Raw genomic sequence first — 24,881 nt, 5'->3', positions numbered from 1 at the left:
TATTCTATAACCAATATGAATCAGAAAAGAGTAACTGATCTCCATTTTCTCCTTGCGCAATGGGCTGTACTTGACCTCTCAAGGCCCCTTCCAGCCTTACATTTCTATGATTCTAGTACACATATCAAACATCCTTTGAGTCACATCATTTTTATTCTGTGCGTGTCCAGAAAGGCTACTATTCAGTAACACATGGCACTACCCCTTCTCTTAAACCTATTCATGTTGCCTGTGCAGCACTTTCATTCTCTACTAAAGTGGTTCTCAACCAGGGGTACGTGTACATTTTTTCAATAATAGTGTGCTGTGACACTTTTGTATTTCTATGTCAGATTTGTAAGCAAGTCGTTTAAATAAGTGAAACTTGCGGGTACGAAAGACAAATCAGACTCCTGAAAGGGGTACAGTAATCCGGAAAGGTGAGAGCCACTGCTCTACTGACCTGGAATGCCAGAAATCAAACCCAGCTCTCATGCTGCAGTATACAGCAATACCTTCCACCCACCTGACAAATGTTTTAGTTTTAAAAAGATTTAGAGCAGGGAAACACTAGTCCATAAAAGCAATAGCCGTATGACAACAAATAATCATAATTTGATTCTAGAAATGAGGGAATCAAATGTTACAGGCTTCTCTGATTAGGAGGGAGATTATGCAAAGAAGTTCATTAGTACACTCTCATATTTAACAAAAGTATCAGAAAAAAATCAAAGACTTTAAAAAAAAAAATCAGCAGAACAAGATGATTAAAAACTTAATACAGGCACTGAAGCCTAAAGATACTAAGCCACAATTCAGGCTTAGCATGTCTAACGTTTATTTGTCCTAGTGATCTCTTAAAGGATATTGCTTTGGATGCACAGGGAAATTGGTCAACAGCATCAACTTTGGGCTGTTTAAGGCTTAATCAATAATAAGACCATCACAATTTATAATTCACCCATGGATGAGGCATCTAACCTTGCATATACTACCACCACTCAACTGGATTGCATTGTGTTAGTACCTAGCTGAAATAAGATGAACTAAATCCAATGTGAACTGAATTCGGACCAGGAAAGAGGTATTTGATCTCCGGTTTAGAAGATGCCCACTCTCAAGGACATGACTCAAATCCAAGTATCCTGGAATACAGTTAATTTGTAAATCTGGAAGTATGCAGATCACACTAGGATTTATTGGAATTACTAGCCAAGTTTATTGAGCTCTACAGTCTTAAAATAATCCCAGTGTTAGACGCAGATAAAAGCAAACTGGCTATGACTTAAGCAATGTAAGACAGAAGCATGCTTGCAGGGAGAAACATTTAGAATAAGCAGATGTAGTGTTTGTATGATTTTTTCAAAGATAGTTTGCTCTTTTAGGGTCCTATTGGACCAATTATTGCCTCCAGTTTACAAGGTAGCAAAGGTAATCTACAATGAGTTTGAACACACAATGCAGAACAAAGGAGTTCTGATCCTTTTCTAATGACTACCTCAAAGCAGCCATCCATGCCTATCACTGACAAATTAGAGCTGCAATGTGATGTGGGACCTTGAATCTGAAATAATTTGAGGTATTCAATGGAATATAATGGAGAGGAGACTAGAGCCTGGTCAAAGTAAACAGAAAAGGGGCTTCTCACAGGTAAACTTAATTTGAGTTAAGAGGGATTTCCTTCAAACTTGGGTTTCTAAACAAAAAATATATATTAACCAAAGAATTTCTTTGCACAGCCAAAGTTCGGTATAATCAAGCAGTGAGTTTTAATTAGCTAGTGATTCCTTCACCTACAAAGAGGGGCTGACTCTTAGTGAATTCTATCATCTGCATGACACAGGTAATACATCCACTTTTAATACCTTTGGAATCTCTTAAATGAAGCTTGGCTAGGTCTGTTGTAGTGAGTTAAGGATGGAATCTTAACTATGCCTCCAGTAAGATCACAAAGCTATTCTCTTCCCTCAAAATGTGAGCTTTTTTCATGTCAGCCCATGCTCAGGGTCTATCCAAACTCTTTACACCTCTCCATGCCAGATTACTGTGGCCATTTTTTTTATTTAAGTGTTCAAAGCAGGGGTTGGCAAACTACGGCCCACGGGCAACGTCCGGCCTGTCGGACCTTTTAATCTGGACCTTGAGCTACTGCTGCAGGGATGGCACCTGGAGAAGGGGCAGCACATGCAGACAGGACAGTGTGCAGAGCTGCCTGGCCACGTCTCAGTGTAGGCCATGGCGCTGCTTCCGGGACCAGCTTGAGATAAGCGCCGCCTGGAGCCTGCACCCATGACCCTCCCCACACCCCAACCCCTTGACCCAGCCCTGATCCCCCTTCTCAGCCTCCAAATCCCTCGGTCCCAGCCTGGAACACAGTCCTGCACCCCAAACCACTCATCCCCAGCCCCACCCCAGGGCCCTCACCCCCCTCCCGCACTCCAACCTCCTGCCCCAGCCTGGAGCCCCCTCCCACATCCTGAACTCCTCATTTCTGGCACAGAACCTGCACCCCCTCCTGGAGTCTGCACTCCCTCCTGCACCCCAAACCCCAATTTTAGGAGCATTCATGGTCCGCGATACAATTTCATACCCAGATGTGACCCTCAGGCCAAAAGGTTTGCCCACCCCTGGTTTAAAGGAAGAAGAAGTGCCCAAGACTTGAGGCACTTCTGAAAATTATTTTAAAATACAATAAATCATAGAATCATAGAATATCAGGGTTGGAAGGGACCTCAGGAAGTCATCTAGTCCAACCCCCTGCTCAAAGTAGGACCAATCCCCAACTAAATCATCCCAGCCAAGGCTTTGTCAAGCCTGACCTTTAAAACCTCTAAGGAAGGGGATTCCACCATCTCCCTAGGTAACCCATTCCAGTGCTTCACCACCCACCTAGTGAAAAAGTTGTTCCTATTATCCAACCTAAACCTCCCCCACTGCAACTTGAGACCATTACTCCTCATACTGTCATCAGGTACCACTGAGAACAGTCTAGATCCATCCTCTGCAAACACTTGGAAGGTGGTAAGGTGATAGGGAATAGCCAGCATGGATTTGTAAAGAACAAATCGTGTCAAACCAATCTGATAGCTTTCTTTGATAGGATAACGGAGAAGTGGTGGATGTGGTATACCTAGACTTTAGTAAGGCTTTTGATACGGTCTCGCATGATCTTCTTATCAATAAACTAGGCAAATACAACTTAGATGGGGCTACTATAAGGTGGGTGCATAACTGGCTGGATAACCGTACTCAGAGAGTAGTTAATGGTTCCCAATCCTGCTGGAAAGGTATAACAGGGATCGGCAACCTTTCAGAAGTGGTGTGCCGAGTCTTCATTTATTCACTCTAATTTAAGGTTTCGCATGCCAGTAATACATTTTAACGTTTTTAGAAGGTCTCTTTCTATACGTCTATAATACGTAACTAAACTATTGTTGTATGTTTAAAGTAAATAAGGTTTTTAAAATGCTTAAGACGCTTCATTTAAAATTAAATTAAAATGCAGAGCCCCCCGGACCAGTGGCCAGGACCCGGGTAGTGTGAGTACCACTGAAAATCAGCTCGCATGCTGCCGTCGGCACGCGTGCCATAGGTTGCCTACCCCTGGTATAACAAGTGGGGTTCCGCAGGGGTCTGTTTTGGGACTGGCTCTGTTCAATATCTTCATCAATGACTTAGATATTGGCATAGAAAGTACACTTATTAAGTTTGTGGATGATACCAAACTGGGAGGGATTGCAACTGCTTTGGAGGATAGGGTCATAATTCAAAATGATCTGAACAAATTGGAGAAATGGTCTGAGGTAAACAGGATGAAGTTTAATAAAGACAAATGCAAAGGGTTCCACTTAGGAAGGAACAATCAGTTTCACACATACAGAATGGGAAGAGACTGTCTAGGAAGGAGTACGGCAGAAAGGGATCTAGGGGTTATAGTGGACCACAAGCTAAATGTAAGTCAACAGTGTGATGCTGTTGCAAAAAAAGCAAACATGATTCTGGGATGCACTAACAGGTGTGTTGTGAGCAAGACATGAGAAGTCATTCTTCCGCTCTACTCTGCGCTGATTAGGCCTCAACTGGAATAGTGTGTCCAGTTCTGGCCACCGCATTTCAAGAAAGACGTGGAGAAATTGGAGAGGGTCCAGAGAAGAGCAACACAAATGATTAAAGGTCTAGAGAACATGATCTATGAAGGAAGGCTGAAAGAATTGGGTTTGTTTAGTTTGGAAAAGAGAAGACTAAGAGGGGACATGATAGCAGTTTTCAGGTATCTAAAAGGGTGTCACAAGGAGGAGGGAGAAAACTTGTTCATCTTAGCCTCTAAGGATAGAGCAAAAAGCAATGGGCTAAAACTGCAGCAAGGGAGGTTTAGGTTGGACATTAGGAAAAAGTTCCTAACAGTCAGGGTGGTTAACCACTGAAATAAACTGCCTAGGGAGGTGTGGAATCTCCATCTCTGGAGATATTTAAGAGTAGTTTAGATAAATGTGTATCAGGGATGGTCTAGACAGTATTTGGTCCTGCCATGAGGGCAGAGGACTGGACTCAACCTCTCGAGGTCCCTTCCAGCCCTAGAATCTATGACTCTTTGCAACCCCTAGCAGCTATCAAATCCTCCCTTTCATTCTTCTCTTCTGCAGATTAAACTATCCCAGTTCCCTCAGCCTCTCCTCCTAAGTCATGTGCTTCAGCCCCCTAATCATTTTTGTTGCCCTCCGCTGGACTTTCCAATTTTTCCACATCCTTCTTGTAGTGTGGGGCCCAAAACTGGACACAGTACTCCACATGAGGCCTCACCAATGTCGAATAGAAGGGAATGATCACATCCCTCCATCTGCTGGCAATGCCCCTACTTATACAACCCAAAATGCCGTTGGCCTTCTTGGCAACAAGGGCACACTGTTGACTCATATCCAGCTTCTCATCCACTGTAACCCCTAGCTCTTTTTCTGCAGAACTGCTGCCTAGCCATTCGGTCCCTAGTCTGTAGCAGTGCATGGGATTCTTCCGTCCTAAATGTAGGACTCTGCACTTGTCCTTGTTGACCCTCATCAGGTTTCTTTTGGCCCAATCCTCTAATTGTCTAGGTCTCTCTGTATCCTATCCCTACCCTCCAGCGTATCTACCACTTCTCCCAGTTTAGTATCATCTGCAAACTTGTTGAGGGTGCAGTCCACGCCATCCTCCAGATCATTAATGAAGATATTGAACAAAACTGGCCCCAGGACTGACCTCTGGGGCACCCCGCTTGATACCGGCTGCCAACTAGACATGGAGCTATTGATCACTACCCGTTGAGCCCAACAATCTAGCCAGCTTTCTATCCACCTTCTAGTCCATTCATCCAGCCCATACTTCTTTAACTTGCTGGCAAGAATACTGTGAAAGCCCATATCAAAAGCTTTTTCTCAGTGACTCTACTGGGAAATATGAAATCTACTGCAGAAGAAATATTGCTAATACAACTCAAGCTTTTTCCTAAAACTGAAATTTTACAGTTGAATAACTTAATAGGCAAGTGAACATCACTAAACTCTACTCAAACAGTGTCCTCCTTTATTGTCAACAAAGATTTAATGGCAGAGTGCTGTGGGGAAGGTTTGAATTACTAAGATCACATTGCTTTCTCAAAATACACTGGTAATAGCCTTTTTATGCTATAAAGCAAATTTATATTTTCAAATACATGAGTTTAGTATATTTAACTATGTACTGTACTAATATGGCTTTAAATCTTAACTTGCTAATTAGCAAGAATTAGACAATATCTGAAACAGAGGCTTTCTAATTTATATATTTTCTCCCCTCCTTCCAGTAGGTGACACTATTCAACAAAATGAAGAATTACAAGGTTTGAATTTTGAGTATCCTTTTTTGGGGCTGCTTTGTTTCTACCAATATATTCATCCCTCAATATACATACATACATACCTCAATGCTAACGTGATTTTCACGTCAAAGAAAATGTAACAACTCTGATGTGTTTTGAAAAGAAGGAATTTAGAGGATAGCAAAAACGGAATGCTTTACAAAATAGCAAGTTACACAATTTCCTACTGAAGTATCATATACATGAAAAATATACATTCAGAGGTGAGACTTTTCATTAATAGAGCTTTGTGCAGATGTTTCAAGATATTATAAAGCCAATAAGCTTTAAAGTATTCAATAATAAAGTTATTGGTTGAAAGTTCTTAAACAAGGTTACTTCAGAAAAGATTTGGTGATGTAAGTAAAAAGGGAAATAGATTAAATTAATTTAATCTATTTTGAGAAATCAGATAAGAGAAGTGATCAAAACCTGATAAATCTCTAATTCTTGTATTTTGCATTTACATTAATGCATTCTAGTATATTTCCTAATGTTATAGCATTGAGATTACAAGCTATACTACTAAACGTAAAACAGAAATAAAAAACTAAGATCTACCATAATAAACACAGATTGATAATTAAAATGTCTTATAAATTACATGAGATTATTAGTAGGAGAAATTAAGAAGAGAAAAAGAATAGGTAAAATGTAGGTCAGTAAAAAAATATAATGTAAAAAAATTTATTACACAAAAAGTGAAGAGGTGGGTCTAGTTTAAAAACAGATATGGGTATCAACCAAAAACTTACTTCCTGTTCATGAGATGTCTGATTAATGAATGCATGCTTTGTGAAATTCATCTCTTTAACGTCTATCTTCCTAACAACGTCATATACTTTTCTGACCTTGAACACCTGACTTCTTGGAGTTTTATTTCCATTGTAGCCCATGTCATTTCCATTATTGGGAGAGGATGGGCCAATGCGAAAGACATGACAAAATATCCTCACGATCCTTAAGAGGCTCTTCATTTGAGCTTCATAGTTACTTGACAAGCTGGGGGGAAAAAAAATGGATTTAAGTATTTTTTCCCTAAATTAAATGATTCAGTATATAAAGGGGTAAACACAGCCCAATGTTTGGGGATTTCATGCTTCTCCAACACACATGGCTAACAAATGATGGACCTATTCCCTAGCCCAAAAGGTCAAGGAACACATGCTGTAATTTTTACTGATTTCTAACCATATTTAAATTCCAGATATTTTGAAATAATAGCTAAATAAAAATAGCAAATACAAACTTTTAGGGTACATTTGGTTAGTGTTTGTATATACCTACACCACTTCTGAAGCATGGGTAAGAGATGCTATCTACAACAGTAAGGTCTTAGCACACCACTAATCATAAACCAAGCTGACTCAAAAGAAAAATGTTTTCTCCAAGTGAAATTATCTTTCAGCCTACTGCCAGAACTGTGTCAGCCAAAGAGACTGTGCTAAAGTCCAGTATTAGCAAAATACTGCGCTGAATACACTATATTAGACCAATCTGCCTCGATCAGCTATTGGACCAGGATGATAGAAATCACACTGCTTCCACTAAAAAAAAGTTAAGTGATGAACAGCATGCTAACTAGTATTTTGCCCCAAGTAATATTGTAATAATGTAATAATATTCAAAAAAGTCACACTTACTAAATAAATACAAAGTTTAATACCTGTGTGACTAGATTGGACAGAACTTCAACTGTAGACCGGTATCCTTGCACCATCAGTGTAATTATTAATATATAATCTAGATATTAGTGAATTCATTAAACACCACAGACTCAACCATGTTCAGATTGCTTTCTGTTAACAAGCTGTACAACCAAGCTTCAAGAATGTTTCAAGCCTGGTAAAAAGAATGCTTGTCCTCTATGAAAAAACTGAAGACACCATAACACAGTTTTAAACAACTTCAAGGAGTTAAACTTAGTATCTAGCATATTAAAATACAATTGTTGAGTGTCAACTCTGACTTTAAATACAATAAATCAGTGGTTCTCAACCAAGGGTCTGGGGCCCCCTGGGGGTCCACAAGCAGGTTTCAGGGAGTCCGCCAAGCAAGGCCGACATTACACTTGCTAGGGCCCAGGGCAGAAAGCCGAAGCCCCACCACATGGGGCTGAAGCCCAGGGGCCCCAAGCCCTGCCAACCAGGCCTGAGCGACTTAGCTTCATGGGACCCCCTGTGGCATGGGGGCCCAGGCAATTGCCCTGCTTGCTACCCAACACGGCCCTGGCTTTTATATGCAGAAAAACAGTTGTGGCACAAGTGGGCCATGGAATTTTTTTTAGCGTGGGGGGGGGGGGGGGGAGCTCAGAAAGGAAAGGTTGAAAATCCCTGCAATAAATTATACCCTCTGGTTTTTGAGATGTGTGTGGTGACATGGTTATAAGAATCCATTTACCTGCTCACCTACTATCTTGAAGGGTGTTGTTATAGTGCCCTGATTAGATTACTGAACTAGCGAATGTTAATGTTATAGCATAAGTTGTTCCAATCTATGCAGCACACCAAATAAAGCCAACAGTATTATAATATTCCTTAAAGATTTGTCAGTGAGGAAGCAACCTAGATCTGCTGCAATAGCTTAGACATAGTATATAAACACTGGGTATTAAAATGTCATATGAGCCAGTTTTCAATATTTCTTAAAACATGGTTTGCCTGTCCGTCACAGAAGGTAGCATAACCATTTTTAAACAATGAGAACCTAAACCAGACCAAACCACATGTAAAACCGGTTCAAGCAACATTAGAGTGCCAACAGCATATGAAGCACTATACTAGACAAAGAAAGACAGCACCTGTTCTGATTTTGATGGGGTCAAAGGGTTCATCCTCTAAAAAAGGAAACAAAGAAGGGGGAAAACTGCATTTTTAAAGACTGCCTTTTTTAAATAAAAAAGTTACTACTAAAATATTTGAGGATTTAAAATAACACCTTTTTGGAAAAGTGATATGTAGAGTTCACATCTTTCCTGCTTGTTATTGATCAAAAACTAGCTTTTTGTAAACCAGGATTAACAAAAAATAGTATTACAACATGATAGAAAAGGCTGCATTTTCCCCTAGTTAATTTTAAAAAAAGGAAAAAGAAAAACAAAATTGTGGTCACCTAAGGCCTTGGTCATACCCATACATTTATCATTTGGGAGTTTCTTATCTAGTCACCACCAAAGTTTCTGAATACAGACATTTTAATTTAAATATCTGAGAAAAACTTAATCCATCCATGTGTATCAATGGCCTAGTGGCAATTCTTTCCACATTAGAATTTGGTTCCAATCTTTTGCTTCCCAGGCTGAGAATGCTTCATAAGTATATGACCAGCCCAAAAGAAGAAATAAGCAAACATTTTCCCTAAACTAGTATTAATGAATCCTGGATTGCGTTCCATCCAGTCCTCCTCTGCCAAAAGTATCCCACCACATCTGCTATATATATTGCAGAAAAGCTATACTAGACATGCTGAGTATTAAAAAGAGATACTAATTGCATTGCTCCACCTGCAAAACTAGCCTCCCTTAGTTACAAAGGCCTGGTCTACACTACGGGTTTAGGTCGACTTTAGCAGCGTTAAACCGAATTAAGCCTGGACACTTCCACACAACGAAGCCCTTTCTTTCGATTTAAAGGGTCCTTTAAACCGGTTTCTTTACACCACCTCCGACGAGGGGATTAGCGATAAAACCGGCCTTTGCGGGTCGGAATTGGGGTAGTGTGGACGGAATTCGATGTTATTGGCCTCCGGGAGCTATCCCACAGTGCTTCATTGTGACCGCTCTGGACAGCACTCTCAACTCAGATGCACTGACCAGGTAGACAGGAAAAGACCCGCGAATGTTTGAATTTCATTTCCTGTTTGCCCAGCGTGGAGAGCACAGGTGACCACGCAGAGCTCATCAGCACAGGTAACCGTGATGGAGTCCCAGGATCGCAAAAAAGCTCCAGCATGGACCGAACGGGAGGTACGAGATCTGCTCGCCATATGGGGAGATGAAGCAGTGATAGCTGAACTCCGTAGCAGTAAAAGAAATGGAAAAGTATTAGAAAAGATCTCCAAGGCCATGAAGGACCGAGGCCATAACAGGGACACACAGCAGTGCCGCGTGAAAATTAAGGAGCTACGGCAAGCTTACCACAAAGCCAGAGAAGCAAACGGAAGGTCCGGGGCAGAGCCGCAAACTTGCCGCTACTACGCGGAGCTGCATGCGATCCTAGGGGGTGCAGCCACCACTACCCCAACAGTGTGCTATGACTCTCTCACTGGAGAAACACACAAGGAAGACGGTTCGGGGAACGAGGAAGATGACGATGGAGGTACTGTAGGTAGCTCACAGCAGCAAGGAAGCGGAGAAACCGGGTTTCCCCAACAGCCAGGATATGTTTGTGACCCTGGACCTGGAACCAGTAACCCCCGAACTCACCCAAGACCCTCAGGGCACACAGGAGACCTCTGGTGAGTGTAACTTTGTAAATATTTGTAAACATTACCAAAAAAAGCCAAGCGTGTTTAATGATTACTTTGCCCTGGCAATCGCGGCCAGTACATCTACTGGAAAAGTCTGTTAACGTGTATGGGGATGGAGCGGAAATCCTCCAAGGACATCTCCAGAAAGCTCTCCTGGTTGAAATGGGGTGATTTTATTAAGGGGACATTCAGAGGCGCCCGTTCCTGCTCTTCTGACCAGAAATGTTCCCCGCTGTTAACCACGCGGTGGGGGGAGGGGTGAAGTGATTATCCCAGAGAATCGTGTGTGTGTTGGGGGGGGGGTTTACTTGTGTTTGTGCCGCATGTTAACCGGGAAACCGCAGCCCCCTCCTTTTACATTGAAACCCCATTTTAAATGGACAACCCAATTCATCCTTGATATGGGAAATGCGCTGCTGTTTGCAACCTTTCCCGCATGTTAAGAAGGTTAAAAAAGCCAAAACACTGTGGCCTACCATGGCTGCCTGCAAGCCGAAATATGCGACCTTGTAATGAAAGAGTGTACCCATTGTTCTCTAAAATGTGTCTTTTTTAACCACCTCTCCCTTCTCCTCCACCAGCTGCAAATGTTTCTCCTTCGCAGAGGCTCGTGAACATTAGAAAGAGAAAACGTAGGACGAGGGACGATATGTTCACGGAGCTGCAGATGTCCTCCCACGCTGATAGAGCACAGCAGAATGCGTGGAGGCAGTCAATGTCGGAGATGAGAAAAGCCCAATATGAACGAGAGGAGAGGTGGCGGGCTGAATCGCGGGATGAACAGAGCAAGTGGCGGGCTGAAGACGATAGGTGGCGTCAGCTTGCAGACAGACGGCAAGAGGCAATGCTCCGTCTGCTGGAGCATCAAACTGATATGCTCGAGCGTATGGTTGAGTTGCAGGAAAGGCAGCAGGAGCAGAGACCGCCGCTACAGCGCCTGTGTAACCAACAGCCCTCCTCCCCAAGTTCCATAGCCTCCTCACCAAGACTCCCAAGAACACGGTGGGGGGGCCTCCGTCCACCCAGTCACTCCACCCCAGATGATCGCCCAAGCATCAGAAGGCTGGCCTTCAATAAGAGTTAAAGTTTTAAAATGCAGTGTGTCCTTTTTCATCCCTCCTCCCCCACCCATCCCAGGCTACCTTGGCAATTATCCCCCTACTTCTGTGAGGAACTAATAAAGAATGCATGAATGTGAAAAAACAATGACTTTATTGCCTCTGCAAGCGGGAGGGGAGGGTGGGGTGGGGTGGTTGGTTTACAGGGAAGTAGAGTGAACTGGGTTGGGGGGGGGAGGTTTGGAGGGTTCATCAAGGAGAAACAAAACAGAAGTTTCACACAGTAGCCTGGCCAGTCACAAAACTCGTTTTCAAAGCTTCTCTGATGCGCACCGCGCCCTGCTGTGCTCCTCTAACCGCCCTGGTGTCTGGCTGCGCGTAATCAGCGGCCAGGCGAGTTGCCTCAACCTCCCACCCCGCCATAAAGGTCTCCCCCTTACTCTCACAGATATTGTGGAGCGCACAGCAAGCAACAACAACAATGGGGATATTCTTTTCGCTGAGGTCTGAGCGAGTCAGTAAGCTGCGCCAGCGCGCTTTTAAACATCCAAATGCACATTCTACCACCATTTGGCACTTGCTCAGCCTGTAGTTGAACAGGTACTGACTCCTGTCCAGGCTGCCTGTGTACGGCTTCATGAGCCATGGCATTAAGGGGTAGGCTGGGTCCCCAAGGATCACGATAGGCATTTCAACATCCCCAATGGTCACTTTCTGGTCCGGGAAGAAAGTCCCTTCCTCCAGCTTTCGAAACAGAGCAGAGTTCCTGAAGACGCGAGCATCATGTACCTTTCCCGGCCATCCCACGTTGATGTTGGTGAAACGTCCCTTGTGATCCACCAGGGCTTGCAGCAGCATTGAAAAGTACCCCTTGCGGTTTACGTAGTCGGTGGCTTGGTGCTCCAGTGACAAGATAGGGATATGGGTTCCGTCTATGGCCCCGCCACAGTTTGGGAATCCCATTTCAGCAAAACCATCCACTATTGACTGCACGTTGCCCAGAGTCACTACCCTTGCTATCACCAGGTCTTTCATTGCCCTGGCAAATTGGATCACAGCAGCCCCCACCGTAGATTTGCCCACTCCAAATTGATTCCCGACTGACCGGTAGCTGTCTGGCGTTGCAAGCTTCCACAGGGCTATCGCCACTCGCTTCTCAACTGTGAGGGCTACTCCCATCCTGGTATCCTGGTGTTTCAGGGCAGGGGAAAGCAAGTCACAAAGTTCCATGAAAGAGCCCTTACGCATGCGAAAGTTTCGCAGCCACTGGGAATCGTCCCATACCTGCAGCACGATGCGGTCCCACCAGTCTGTGCTTGTTTCCCGGGCCCAGAATCGGCGTTCCACGGCATGAACCTGCCCCAGTGACACCATGATTTTCACATTGCTGGGGCCTGTGCCTTGTGAGAGGTCTATGTCCATGTCAACTTCCTCATCACTCTCGTCGCCGCGCTGCAATCACCTCCTCGCCTGGTCCGGGTTTCGCCTTGGCATGTCCTGGCTCTGCATATACTCCAGGACAATGCGCGTGGTGTTCATAGTGCTCATAATTGCCGCGGTGATCTGAGCGGGCTCCATGATCCCAGTGCTAGCTATGGTGCCTGGTCAGAAAAAAGGCGCGAAAGTAGTATCTGATGGACCAGGAGAAGGAGGGATGGCGGGAGGGAGGGCCGAGTGACGACATGGCATACAGGTACAGGAACAGGGAGAAACACAAACAACTGTCACACAGAATGGTCCCCCCAAAGATTAAACTGAAAACCCTGGGCTTAGCAGGCCATTGATTTCACGGAGGAAGGGGAAGCAAATGAATACAGAACAAATCTATTTTTTACATCTTAAGCTGGCAGCCGACGGTGCAGCATGAGTGATAGCCTCTCCAGTATGATGACGACAGATACCAATCATAAAATACCATCATCTGCCAAAAGGCAAGGGGCTGCTGCTGTGTAGCAATGCAGCCCCACGTCTGCCAGCCCCACGTCCGCCAGCACCCAGCATCGCCCTCGGCCTCTTCTGGGTGCTTAGCAGACAATACTGGGCAATTGGCAGAAAATAGTATATTACTACTGGTAACCATCATCATCGAAACAGTAGCATGTCTGCCCAGGTGGCCATGATTGACAGCCACACCAGTACGACGACGATGGGTACCAGTCATAATATACCATCGCCTGGCAAGGGGCTGGTGCAATGCAGCCCTATGGCTGCCAGCCCCACGACTATCACTCATGCTACACCGTCTACCGCCAAAAGGCAGTTAGCAGCTGCTGCTGTGTAGCAATGCAGTCCCACGTCTGCCGGCACCCAGAGGGCATATGGTGACGGTGAGCTCAGCTGAGCTGAGCGGGCTCCATGCTTGCTGTGGTATGTTGTCTGCACAGGTAACCCAGGTAAAAAGGCGCGAATCTATTGTCTGCGTTGCTGTGACGAGGGGCCTGACGACATGTACCCAGAACGGCCCGTGACACTGTTTTGCATCATCCGGGCATTGGGATCTCAACCCAGAATTCAAAGAAAAGGCGCGAACCGCTTCTCAGCTCTCTGAGCTGTGGCGCAAACTTAGTATCTGACGGACTAGGGGAAGGAGGGAGGGCGGGCCGAGTGACGACATGGCGTACAGGCACAGAGAATTAAAATCAAGAACGGTGGCTGTGCATCAGGGAGAGACACAAACAACTGTCACACAGAATGGTCCCCACCAAAGATTAAACTGAAAACCCTGGGTTTAGCAAGCCGTTGATTTGACGGAGGAAGGGGGAAGCAAATGAATACAGAGCAAATCTATTTTTTACATCTTAAGACGACGGTGCAGCGTGACTGATAGCCCTTGGCATCTTTCTGGGTGCTTGGCAGCAAATACGGGGCGGTGTAGGACGATGGTCTTCAGGCCTATTGCACAATCGGCTGCTCAGGAAAGACTCTGCTAACGTACGATGACCGACTTGTAATAGGACGGCTAACAGTCATAATACACCATCTACTGCCAAAAGGCAAGCCCCACGGCTGCCAGCACCCAGATCGCCGATGAAGGCTACCAGTCTACTGCACCGTCTACCGCCAAAAGGCAGTTAGCAGCTGCTGCTGTGTAGCAATGCAGTCCCACGTCTGCCGGCACCCAGAGGACATATGGTGACGGTGAGCTCAGCTGAGCTGAGCGGGCTCCATGTTGTCTGCACAGGTAACCCAGGTAACCCAGGTAAAAAGGCGCTGTGATATGCTTCATGCAAAAGGTCTCTTGTAAGGTATCATTACAAAGCTTATAATCTACTGAGTATGATCATCTGATTTGTATAAATGTACCACTCTTGTATCTAAAACTAGAAATATAAAATGTAACTCTGAGGGCCTATTGTAATTGTGTAAAGTGTGGACCATTAATGATGGTTTGGAATCTTGATGACTCCCATTGTCTGCAGATGGCTGTATTTACCTGTGAGTCTTCCTGTATATGTGTGTGCTGGCAAGTGAGTAATGAAGTCTTGCAGGGACATGTGATCATGTCACCTGAACTGGAATCCATCTTTAACCTGGTGCTTTTCCAGTGAGGGGGGGTGGAAAACCAGAGAGACAAAGAGTTCCCGCCTTATGCAAAAGATATATAAAGGGGGGAAGAGAACAGAGAGAGAGAGGAGCCATCATGAAGAATCCCCTAGCTACCACCTGAGCTGCAACAAGAGCTGTACCAGGGGAAAGGATTGTGCCCAGGCCTAGAAGATGTCCAGTCTGAGAAAAACTTACTGAAGCATCTCTGAGGGTGAGATTATCTGTATTTAGTTTGATTAGGCATAGATTTGCGCATTTTATTTTATTTTGTTTGGTGACTTACTTTGTTCTGTCTGTTACTACTTTGAACCACTTAAATCCTACTGTCTGTATTTAATAAAAATCACTTTCTATTTAGTAATTCACTCAGAGTATGTATTAATACCTGGGGGAGCAAACAACTGTGCATATCTCTCTATCAGTGTTCTAGAGGGCGAACAATTTATGAGTTTGCCCTGCATAAGCTTTATGCAGGGTAAAACGGATTTATCTGGGTTTAGACCCCACTGGAAGTTGGGCATCTGAGTGCTAAAGACAAGCACTCTACTGTGAGCTGTTTTCGGGTAAACTTGCAGCTTTGGGACAAGTGATTCAGACCCTGGGTCTGTGTCTGGAGCCAGACGGGAGTGTCTGGCTCAGCAAGACAGGGTGCTGGAGTCCTGAGCTGGCAGGGAAAACAGAAGCAGGGGTAGTCTTTGCACATCGGGTGGCAGCTCCCAAGGGGGTTTCTGTGATCCAACCCGTCACAGGCGCGAATCTATTGTCTGCCGTTGCTGTGACGGGGGAGGGAGGGGCCTGACGACATGTACCCAGAACCGCCCGCGACACTGTTTTGCATCATCCAGGCATTGGGATCTCAACCCAGAATTCCAAGGGGCGGCGGAGACTGCGGGAACTGTGGGATAGCTGTCGGATAGCTACCCATAGTGCAATGCTCCGGAAGTCGACGCTAGCCTCGTACTGTGGACGCGGTCCGCCGACTAGAGCACCTAGAGCACTTTATGTGTGGACACACACAATCGGCTGTATACAACCGATTTCAATAAAACCGGCTTCTATAAATTCGAACTAATTTCGTAGTGTAGACATACCCAAAGAAGGTTAACTATACAAGCATCAGCACACACTGTCTAGGTACTCGTGACCCCCAACACTAATACCTGACTACCTCAATTTATTTGAACCACTTCTGTGAGGTGGAGAAGTATTATCCCCATTTTACATATGGGGAACTGAGGCACAGAGATTCAAGCGTGACCTTGGGCAAATCACTTAAAGCCTGTGGCAGAGAACTAAACACAGGATCTCTCAAGTACCATTTCTTCACCTGCACGATGCTGGTAACAAAATAACCACTAAAAAACCTCGAAGCATAGAGATGACCTGTAATGTAGGAAGGGGGAATAATCAACGAAGAGTTTTGTTTTGTTTTTTTAAATCTGACAGTATTTTGCCAAGTTTTTTTAATTATACCCTTTGAGGTATAAAATATTAAGAATTGAAACTACTCCACACTGCATATACAAAAATACCACTCCATTTCTATTAGCTGACTCCTATAGGTTGCTTTCATGCTTCAGCAGGATTCTGTGCTGTTTGTGATACCACCATCTTACACGGTGGTACATTTGTTGGGACTCCATTAATTTAGAAACCTAAAAAAATGCATTGCAACAAAGTATGCAATTAATCTGGTGTTCAACTCAAATGTCTACAGGTCTTTTAAAACAAGAACAAAAAAAAGTGAGTTCATCTTTGTATGCAATACATAAAATTAAAATGGCATTAAACCAATGCACTTTAATGTTGTTTAAGTAGAGATGAACGAATATATTTTTTAAATATACCTTTAAATGTTTATCTAGTGAAGTAGATCCATGTCAAAAGGAGAAGGCAACAAATGAGTCTGTGGAAGAATCTGAAGTTCTAGACATAGTAGGAAGCTCTGACCTGCTACCTACAATTTGGATCCATACTCAACAATGCTGGTAAAACAAATTTTGTTGGGAGTGAAAGGGGACCTATTTGATCCCCTGTTGATTGAAAGGGCAAGCTGCCAACTTCCCTCAAACAGTTCATGAGCATTGCCCGAACAAGTCCCTTCCTTTCCTTGATGCAGAGGATCTATCCAATTAACACCCTCTCTCTAAATCACTCCTTTTCCAGAAAGCTTTCAAGAAGGTTTTAATGAGACAATTCCACTCTGGAGTTATCTTATTTAAGTTAGCCCTTTTAAAGAAAGTTTCATTCACTTCTCTAGCAAGGGACAAGAGAGTCTGTGCCAATCCATTACTACTGAAAGCAATTAAATCTGGTAAACTTTCCTGTAGAAAGTAAGAGGTATTTTATGCCGACAACGAGATTGTGTGAAGTAACAAAGAAGGTCAGTGCAAGACAGACAGAGTCCTGTGGCACCTTTATAGACTAACAGACGTTTTGGAGCATAAGCTTTCGTGGGTGAATACTCACTTCATCAGATGCATGTAGTGGCATGCACTTCATGCATCTGATGAAGTGAGTATTCACCCACGAAAGCTTATGCTCCAAAACGTCTGTTAGTCTATAAGGTGCCACAGGACTCTGTCGCTTTTTACAGATCCAGACTAACACGGCTACCCCTCTGATACTTGAGTATCAGACAGAGTTAGCAAGTAGAATACAAGGTCTGAGGTAAAACCTATATCCCACGACACACTATATATTGCGTACAGCAATGAAAGATGTAGAACAACAGAGGAAGAATGGACTTAGGTGGAGGAAGGTGCAGAAAATATATTGTCAATGTCAGGAGCTGTTTCTCAGAAGTGCTCCTTAGAGCAAATTCAAAGAAAGAACCAGCTTCTTCTGGGTGTCAGCAAACATATCCAGGGGCAAGATCCTACCAGGACATTTTAGTAGGCTTACAAAGACAAAAATCTTCTTTGAATGGAGTTCTCTAACGTACAAAGAGCCAGCGTAATAATTTGACACTAGAGAAGTAAGTACACTTGTATGCAAAAATGCTGACATCCACTTTTTGCACATTAGTCTGAAGAATGGGGACGTAAGATACTTATACAGGTGTAATTAAAGTGAGAGGAGGTGAGGGAATGGATGAGGATGGCAACAGACATGAAGTTGAGGTAGTGGCATACATAGCCATATAGGATCAGAGGTGAGGCCCATGTAGACCAGGATCCAGCCTGCAATAACAACATGGTTCAGATGCTTCAGAGGAATGCTTAAGACAATGCTGTCAAACAGCAGAAGCCTGATTTGCAGAGAGGCTAGATGTGAGAAGAGAAATCAACTTAAGGAAAATGCTAGTGTTAGACAGCAGAAGCAAAATGAAGCATGGGAGACAGGAGTACCTTGTATGCAAGGATAGAATCATAGAATATTAGGGTTGGAAGAGATCTCAGGAGGTCATCTAGTCCAATCCCCTGCTCAAAGCAGGACCAACACCAACTAAATCATCCCAACCAAGGATTTGTCAAGCCGGGCTTTAGAAACCTCTAAGGATGGAGATTCCACCACCTCCCTAGATAAGCCATTCCAGTGCTTCACCACCCTCCTAAAGAAACAGTGTTTCTGAATATCGAACTTAGACGTCCCCCACTGCAACTTGAGACCATTGCTTCTTGTTCGGTCATCTGCCACAACTGAGAACAGCCTAGCTCCATCCTCTTTGGAACCCCCCTTCAGGTAATTGAAGGGTGCTATCAAATCCCCCCTCACTCTTCTCTTCTGCAGAATAAATAACCCCAGTTTCCTCAGCCTCTCCTTGTAAGTCATGTGCCCCAGCCCCCTAATCATTTTCGTTGCCCTCCACTGGACTCTCTCCAATTTGTCCACATCCCTTCTGTAGTGGGGGGACCAAAACTGGATGCACTCCAGGTGTGGCCTCACCATTGCCGAATATAGGGGAATAATCACTTCCCTCGATCTGCTGGCAATGCTCCTCCTAATATAGCCCAATATGCCATTGGCCTTCTTGGCAAGAAGGGCACACTGCTGACTCATATCCAGCTTCTAGTCCACTGTAATCCCCAGGTCCTTTTCTGCTGAACTGCTGCTTAGCCAGTCAGTCCCCAGCCTGTAGCGGTGCATGGGATTCTTCCTTCCTAAGTGCAGAACTTTGCACTTGTCCTTGTTGAACCTCATCAGATTTTTTTTAGCCCAATCCTCCAATTTGCCTAGGTCCCTCTGGACCCTATCCCTACTCACCATCGTATCTACCTCTCCTGCCATCTTAGTGTCATCTGCAAACTTGCAGAGAGTGCAATTAATCCCATCATCCAGATCATTAATGAAGATGTTGAACAAAACCGGCCCCAGGACCAACCCCTGGGGCACTCTGCTGGATACCGGCTGCCAACTAGACATCAAGCCGTTGATCACTACCCGTTGAGCCCAACAATCTAGCCAGCTTTCTATCCACCTTATAGTCCATTCATCCAATCCATGCTTTCTTAACTTGCTGGCAAGAATACTGTGGGAGACCATATCAAAAATTTGCTCAAGTCAAGATATATCACATCCACTGCTTTCCCCATATCAACAGAGCCAGTTATCTCATCATAGAAGGCAATCAGGTTGGTCAGGCATGACTTGCCCTTGGTGAATCCATGCTGACTGTTCCTGATCACCTTCCTCTCTTCCTAGTGCTTCAAAATGGATTCCCTAAGGACCTGCTCCATGTTTTCGCTGGGGACTGAAGTGAGGCTGACTGGTCTGTAGTTGCCCGGGTTCTCTTTTTTAAATATGGGCACTATAGTTCCTTTTTCCAATCCTGTGTGTGTGCTTGCTGCAAGAGGCCGGAGAGCCTAATTCAGCAAAAGAGGGAGAGGAAGTCCAGACTAGTGGAGCAGAAGGAGAGTCTTCATGAAACCTTAATACATTAGGTGGCATCCTAAAGGGGGTCTAACCCATTACACGGTCATTAAGGATTCTTAAGACACATGGTTGAGTATTATCAACACAGGCACACAAGCTAAGATTAAAAAGGTACAAAAGAGATGACTAGGAAATAGGCAGCAGGAAAGGGCCAGGAGGTGGTATATGGATTTCACAGCTCGGCAGACAGTTTACAGAATCTGTCCAACAGTTGAATTTGGATGATCTTGACAACTAAACAAAATGCATTAGCCCATAACACTGGTCTACAATTTTTGAGAAGTCGTCTGCTTCAGAGATAAAATGTGCTATTATGTATTTTGATGTGCTGAATTCAATATGACAATTAAAACAACTGATTGGCTACTGTTTCTAAGATATTTAAGTTTTTACATTTTATGTCTATGTATATTGTGTAAATAGAGTTTTAATCATAAATTGTAAACCTAGGTCTTTTCATGTGTTTATGGTTGCTTTACATGATAATATTTCACCTGTCCTGTTTATGTAACACTTTAAAAATCAGCAAAAGGGTTATATAAATAAAATGTATTATGAAACAAAAGGCAAAAAACTATTATGTACATAGTTTAGTCCTATTCAGTGTCTACTCGGCGCTTCTTGGCTTGTCTCTTGGATTCATTAAATGGAGCATCTCTTGTCACTGTCCAGCACTAGTCTGCAAGCATTGATGGGCTCCATTTGCCCTGATAGTGTTTCTCCATTGTTGCAATGTCCTGGTGAAATCGCTCGCCGCTCACTGCTCCGCAGTTCGGTAGAAAAAAATCTAGATGAGAGTGCAAAAAAAAATTTATCTTTAGTGACATGTTGCAACCAAGGCTTTTGTATGCCTTGAGGTTTTCCACCAACAATCTGTAGTTGTCTGCCTTGTTGGTTCCGAGAAAGTTTATTGCTACTAACTGGAAGAAGGCTTTCCATTCTGTTTTTTCCTTGCCATGCAGTACATGGTCAAATGCATCATCTTGAAGAAGTTCACGAATCTGAAGGACCAACAAAGACACCTTCCTTTATCTTAGCTTCACTTAACCTTGGAAATTTTCCACGGAGGTACTTGAAAGCTGCTTGTGTTTTGTCAATGGCCTTGACAAAGTTCTTCAGCAGACCCAGCTTCATGTGTAAGGTGGTAACAAAATCTTCCTTGATTCAACAAGTAGTGGATGCTGAACACTTTTCCTCCCAGGCTCCAATGACTGTCGGAGTGGCCAATCTTTCTTGATGTAGTGGGAATCTCTTGCACGACTATCCCATTCGCAGAGAAAACAGCAGTACTTTGTGTATCCAGTCTGCAGACCAAGCAAGAGAGCAACAACCTTCAAATCGCCACAAAGCTGCCACTGATGTTAATCATAGTTTATGCACCTCAAAAGTTGTTTCATGTTGTCATAGGTTTCCTTCATATGGACTGCATGACCAACTGGAATTGATGGCAAAACATTGCCATTATGCAGTAAAACAGCTTCAAGACTCGTCTTCGATGAATCAATGAACAGTCTCCACTCATCTGGATCATGAACGATGTTGAGGGCTGCCATCACACCATCGATGTTGTTGCAGGCTACAAGATCACCTTCCATGAAGAAGAATGGGACAAGATCCTTTTGACGGTCACGGAACATGGAAACCCTAACATCACCTGCCAGGAGATTCCACTGCTGTAGTCTGGAGCCCAACAGCTCTGCCTTACTCTTGGGTAGTTCCAAATCCCTGACAAAGTCATTCAGTTCATCTTGTGTTATGAGGTACGGTTCAGAGGAGGAGGACGGGAGAAAATGTGGGTCCTGTGACATTGACGGTTCAGGACCAGAAGTTTCATCCTCTTCCTCGTCTGACTCAAGTGAGAATGATTCTGGTGCATCAGGAACCGGCAGTCCTTCTCCGTGGGGTACTGGGCGTATAGCTGATGGAATGTTTGAATAATGCACAGTCCACTTTTTCTTCTTTGACACACCTTTCCCAACTGGAGGCACCATGCAGAAGTAACAATTGCTGGTATGATCTGTTGGCTCTCTCCAAATCATTGGCACTGCAAAAGGCATAGATTTCCTTTTCCTGTTCAACCACTGGCGAAGATTTGTTGCACAAGTGTTGCAGCATATGTGTGGGGCCCACCTCTTGTCCTGAGCTCCAATTTTGCAGCCAAAATAAAGGTGATAGGCTTTCTTAACCATAGTGGTTATACTGCGCTTTTGTGATGCAAAAGTCACTTCACCACAAACATAGCAGAAGTTATCTGCACTGTTCACACAAGTACGAGGCATCTCTGCTCACTTTGGCTAAACAGAAATGTGTCCCTTTGCAAAATCAAACACGGACAAATAAGAGCACGACACTGTGTGATTCCTAGAGCTGATATAGGGCAATTTGTTCAGCAGAGTGATGTAAGCTTCGTTATGATTGCATCATCCATGACTTCTAGGAATAACATGATGCAATTCATATCATGTATGATGCAATACCAGCTTCAGATTGCATCATTCATTGTTTTGCCTAAAAAGCAAGTACTGTCCAAACCCAGTCATAGATTTATTCATAGATCTAGTCCAAGATGTATTTTAGTCATTTCTGGTTTAAATTGGAGATCCCTTCCCTTTAACTCACTTATCCTCCGCCATTCCCAAGTCAAGGGTCGTATATACTGACCCAACAGCATATCTTGAAAACTAGAGCCAATCAACAATTTTAAGCATCATTTTCGTTCTCAGTGACCCAGAATTAGTAATGTTTGACTACATTTATTTCAGAAGCATTTTGGATGTACAGCAGTGTAATAAACCCATCCTAAAGATGTATTTACCTAAAATCTCAAAAACTGACTACTGGCCCCATGCTTTGCAGCTTATTACCTGACCCTAATCTGCCCTTTCAAGTGAAAAGAGGTGGCAGAAAACTCCACTAGATCCTAGATTTGGCACTACAGAGCCCCAAAAATCATAATACCTACCTGATCTCCACTAAAAAAAACTGGACTGTTTCTTTTAAAGAACCTTTTAAAAAGATTCTTTTAAAATGCAATATGAAAGCCCCACTAGCTTGGCCTTTCTTCAAATATTTCTACCAAATATGACTGATATTTGTCTTCATGTGGGCGAGAAATCAAGTGAAAATAAATATTCTGTTCTTGATATAACAAGTGTCTTTAAACATATTTTTCATTACTGACCTACTTACATATTTTGACACTTACCTCAGTAGTTTGTGACCATTTGTTGTAGCAACTTCAGCAAGGCTTGTTAGGATCTTAAGGTACTGGCTTTCACTCTGCTGGGACAAGTGTTCTAGAACTTGCCGCAACTGGATATAAAATAAAGTAGATAACATGCGATATTACTAAGTGTTCTATTACAGATTAATCTAGAACATAACATAGCTAGGTGAGGCAGGAACCCCATAGAAACAGCAATATGTATGTGCACAACCATTTCATAATTAGCAAATAATACTCAATAAGATCTTTTAAACTGAAAATCTATTCAAAAATGTATATTTTAGAAGTTAGTTTTTGTATTAAAGGATTTAAGAATATAGCATGAATAAATGCTCTGAAAGTACTACTAATAAAATTCATCATTAAGCAAAGTGCCATTTTTTTTTTGTAAGAATGCAAATTCAAGTCCAGCACAAGCTTCACCACTCTGCCAATATGACTAAGTTTCTTGATTTGTTCCTTTGCTGCCCTATAATGTTATACCGATAGCCTGGCTGATCCCAAATTTTGAATCTCAACCTTTCACTACCTCCATTCTTATTCAAATAGTGATGAGCTCCAAAGTCCAAATTGTGCTAACCACCAGCTCTTTAAATTCATTCTCTCCTCTTCCTTGCTAAACAACTTTACTTCTCCCAAGCAGACTTATCTTGTCAACATCCAAAGTCTCTTCTCTACCTTCAGTTCCTCCTTTCACCCCTCATCTGCACCCTTCACTGTCCAGGACCTTGAAAGTTTTCCCAGTCACAAAAATCTTCTATCTGTGCTCTTCACTACATCCTTTTATGCCTGCTGTCATCCCTTGTTATTTTTCCTATTCCTTTCTCTTCATGCATATTCTTGCATCCATTTCCCCCCCCCACCAAAAAAAAAAAAAAAAAAAACAACAAAAAACTTTTCCTCAAACATAACCCAAAAGAATCTTCAGCCCTGCTGAGCTCAGCTTTCAGCCTTCTTCTTTTTCATACAGACCCCAGCTGCAGCTTCTTGCCTTCATGCACACCAGGGGATTTCTGGTAACCATTCAAATGAGCCGTCTGTGTCAGACCTACCCTCCCGCAGGGAGTCTCTGGCACATTACAGTCTCTAGTCAGTTTCCAGCCCTACCCAGGTTTCTTGCATGATGTGGTAGCTGCCAGTCTACTCTCATTCCAGGTCAGCATCCAGATGAGCAGTGCTTCTTCCTTCCAACTCCTCCTTCCGGCCTGACACCCAGGCTGACTGGGGTCACTGCAGCTTATTAACCCCTTCCTGGCCAATATGGGGTTTGTATACTCCACCACAACTACTTTATTCTCAGGACCCGACTTTGGGGTGGGCTGGGTGACTGACCCTGGCGCCTTGCTGAGGGGGGCACTTTCAGAGCAGGGTATCCTCCCCCTCCTCCCCCTGCTGCTCCGTGGCCATCTGCAGCCACCTGCTTCTCCTGTCTCCACCTCAGCTTGGAGCTGCCCCGGCCAAGCTGCTCCTGAGACCATCCTGTCTGCTGTGCAGGGCACAGGTGGGGGGCTGATTTTGGGGCATCCCCATCTCCCCACCCGGGTACCCAGTTTCCATTGAGCTGGAGTGGGGGGCAGGAGTCTGTGCTGCTGCCTCTGGGTCATAAGTAGGGCCCTACCAATTTCACAACCTGAAAAACTTGTCAGGGACTGTGAAATAAGCCCTTCCCAGTGAAATCTGATCTCCCTGAAATCAGCTGGGCTGGGGAGGGACAGGATTTGTCCTTCCCCTTCACAGCTGTTATCAGAGAGAGATCAGACACACCTCCACAGCACCCTCACTTCTGCACTGCAGCAGCCCCAGAGCTGGGCTGGGGGTTGTCTCCCCCTGCAGCTCTTGCTCAAGCTCAGGGCACCTG

At 44.0% G+C, this 24,881-nt stretch overlaps 1 protein-coding gene across 3 annotated transcripts in view; it reads right to left on the bottom strand.

Moving 5' to 3' along the window:
• HACE1 (HECT domain and ankyrin repeat containing E3 ubiquitin protein ligase 1) overlaps positions 1-24,881 on the bottom strand; it is a 140,630-nt gene that overhangs the window by 90,290 nt on the left and 25,459 nt on the right. For 2 of the 3 annotated variants that reach the window (XM_054023183.1, XM_054023181.1), the window contains exons 10-11: positions 23,003-23,109; positions 6,607-6,853 (exon numbers count right to left, since the gene is read on the bottom strand). In XM_054023183.1, the coding sequence (XP_053879158.1) occupies positions 6,607-6,853; positions 23,003-23,109 (354 nt within the window). The remainder of the gene's footprint in view (positions 1-6,606; positions 6,854-23,002; positions 23,110-24,881) is intronic. The other variant, XM_054023182.1, reaches the window with a different exon arrangement.

This window comes from Malaclemys terrapin, chromosome 3, assembly GCF_027887155.1.
Source record: "Malaclemys terrapin pileata isolate rMalTer1 chromosome 3, rMalTer1.hap1, whole genome shotgun sequence".
In the NCBI taxonomy this organism is placed as follows: Eukaryota; Metazoa; Chordata; order Testudines; family Emydidae; genus Malaclemys; species Malaclemys terrapin.
The sequence above is the reverse complement of the archived record's forward strand: the minus strand, read 5'-3'. Positions and strand labels throughout refer to the sequence as shown.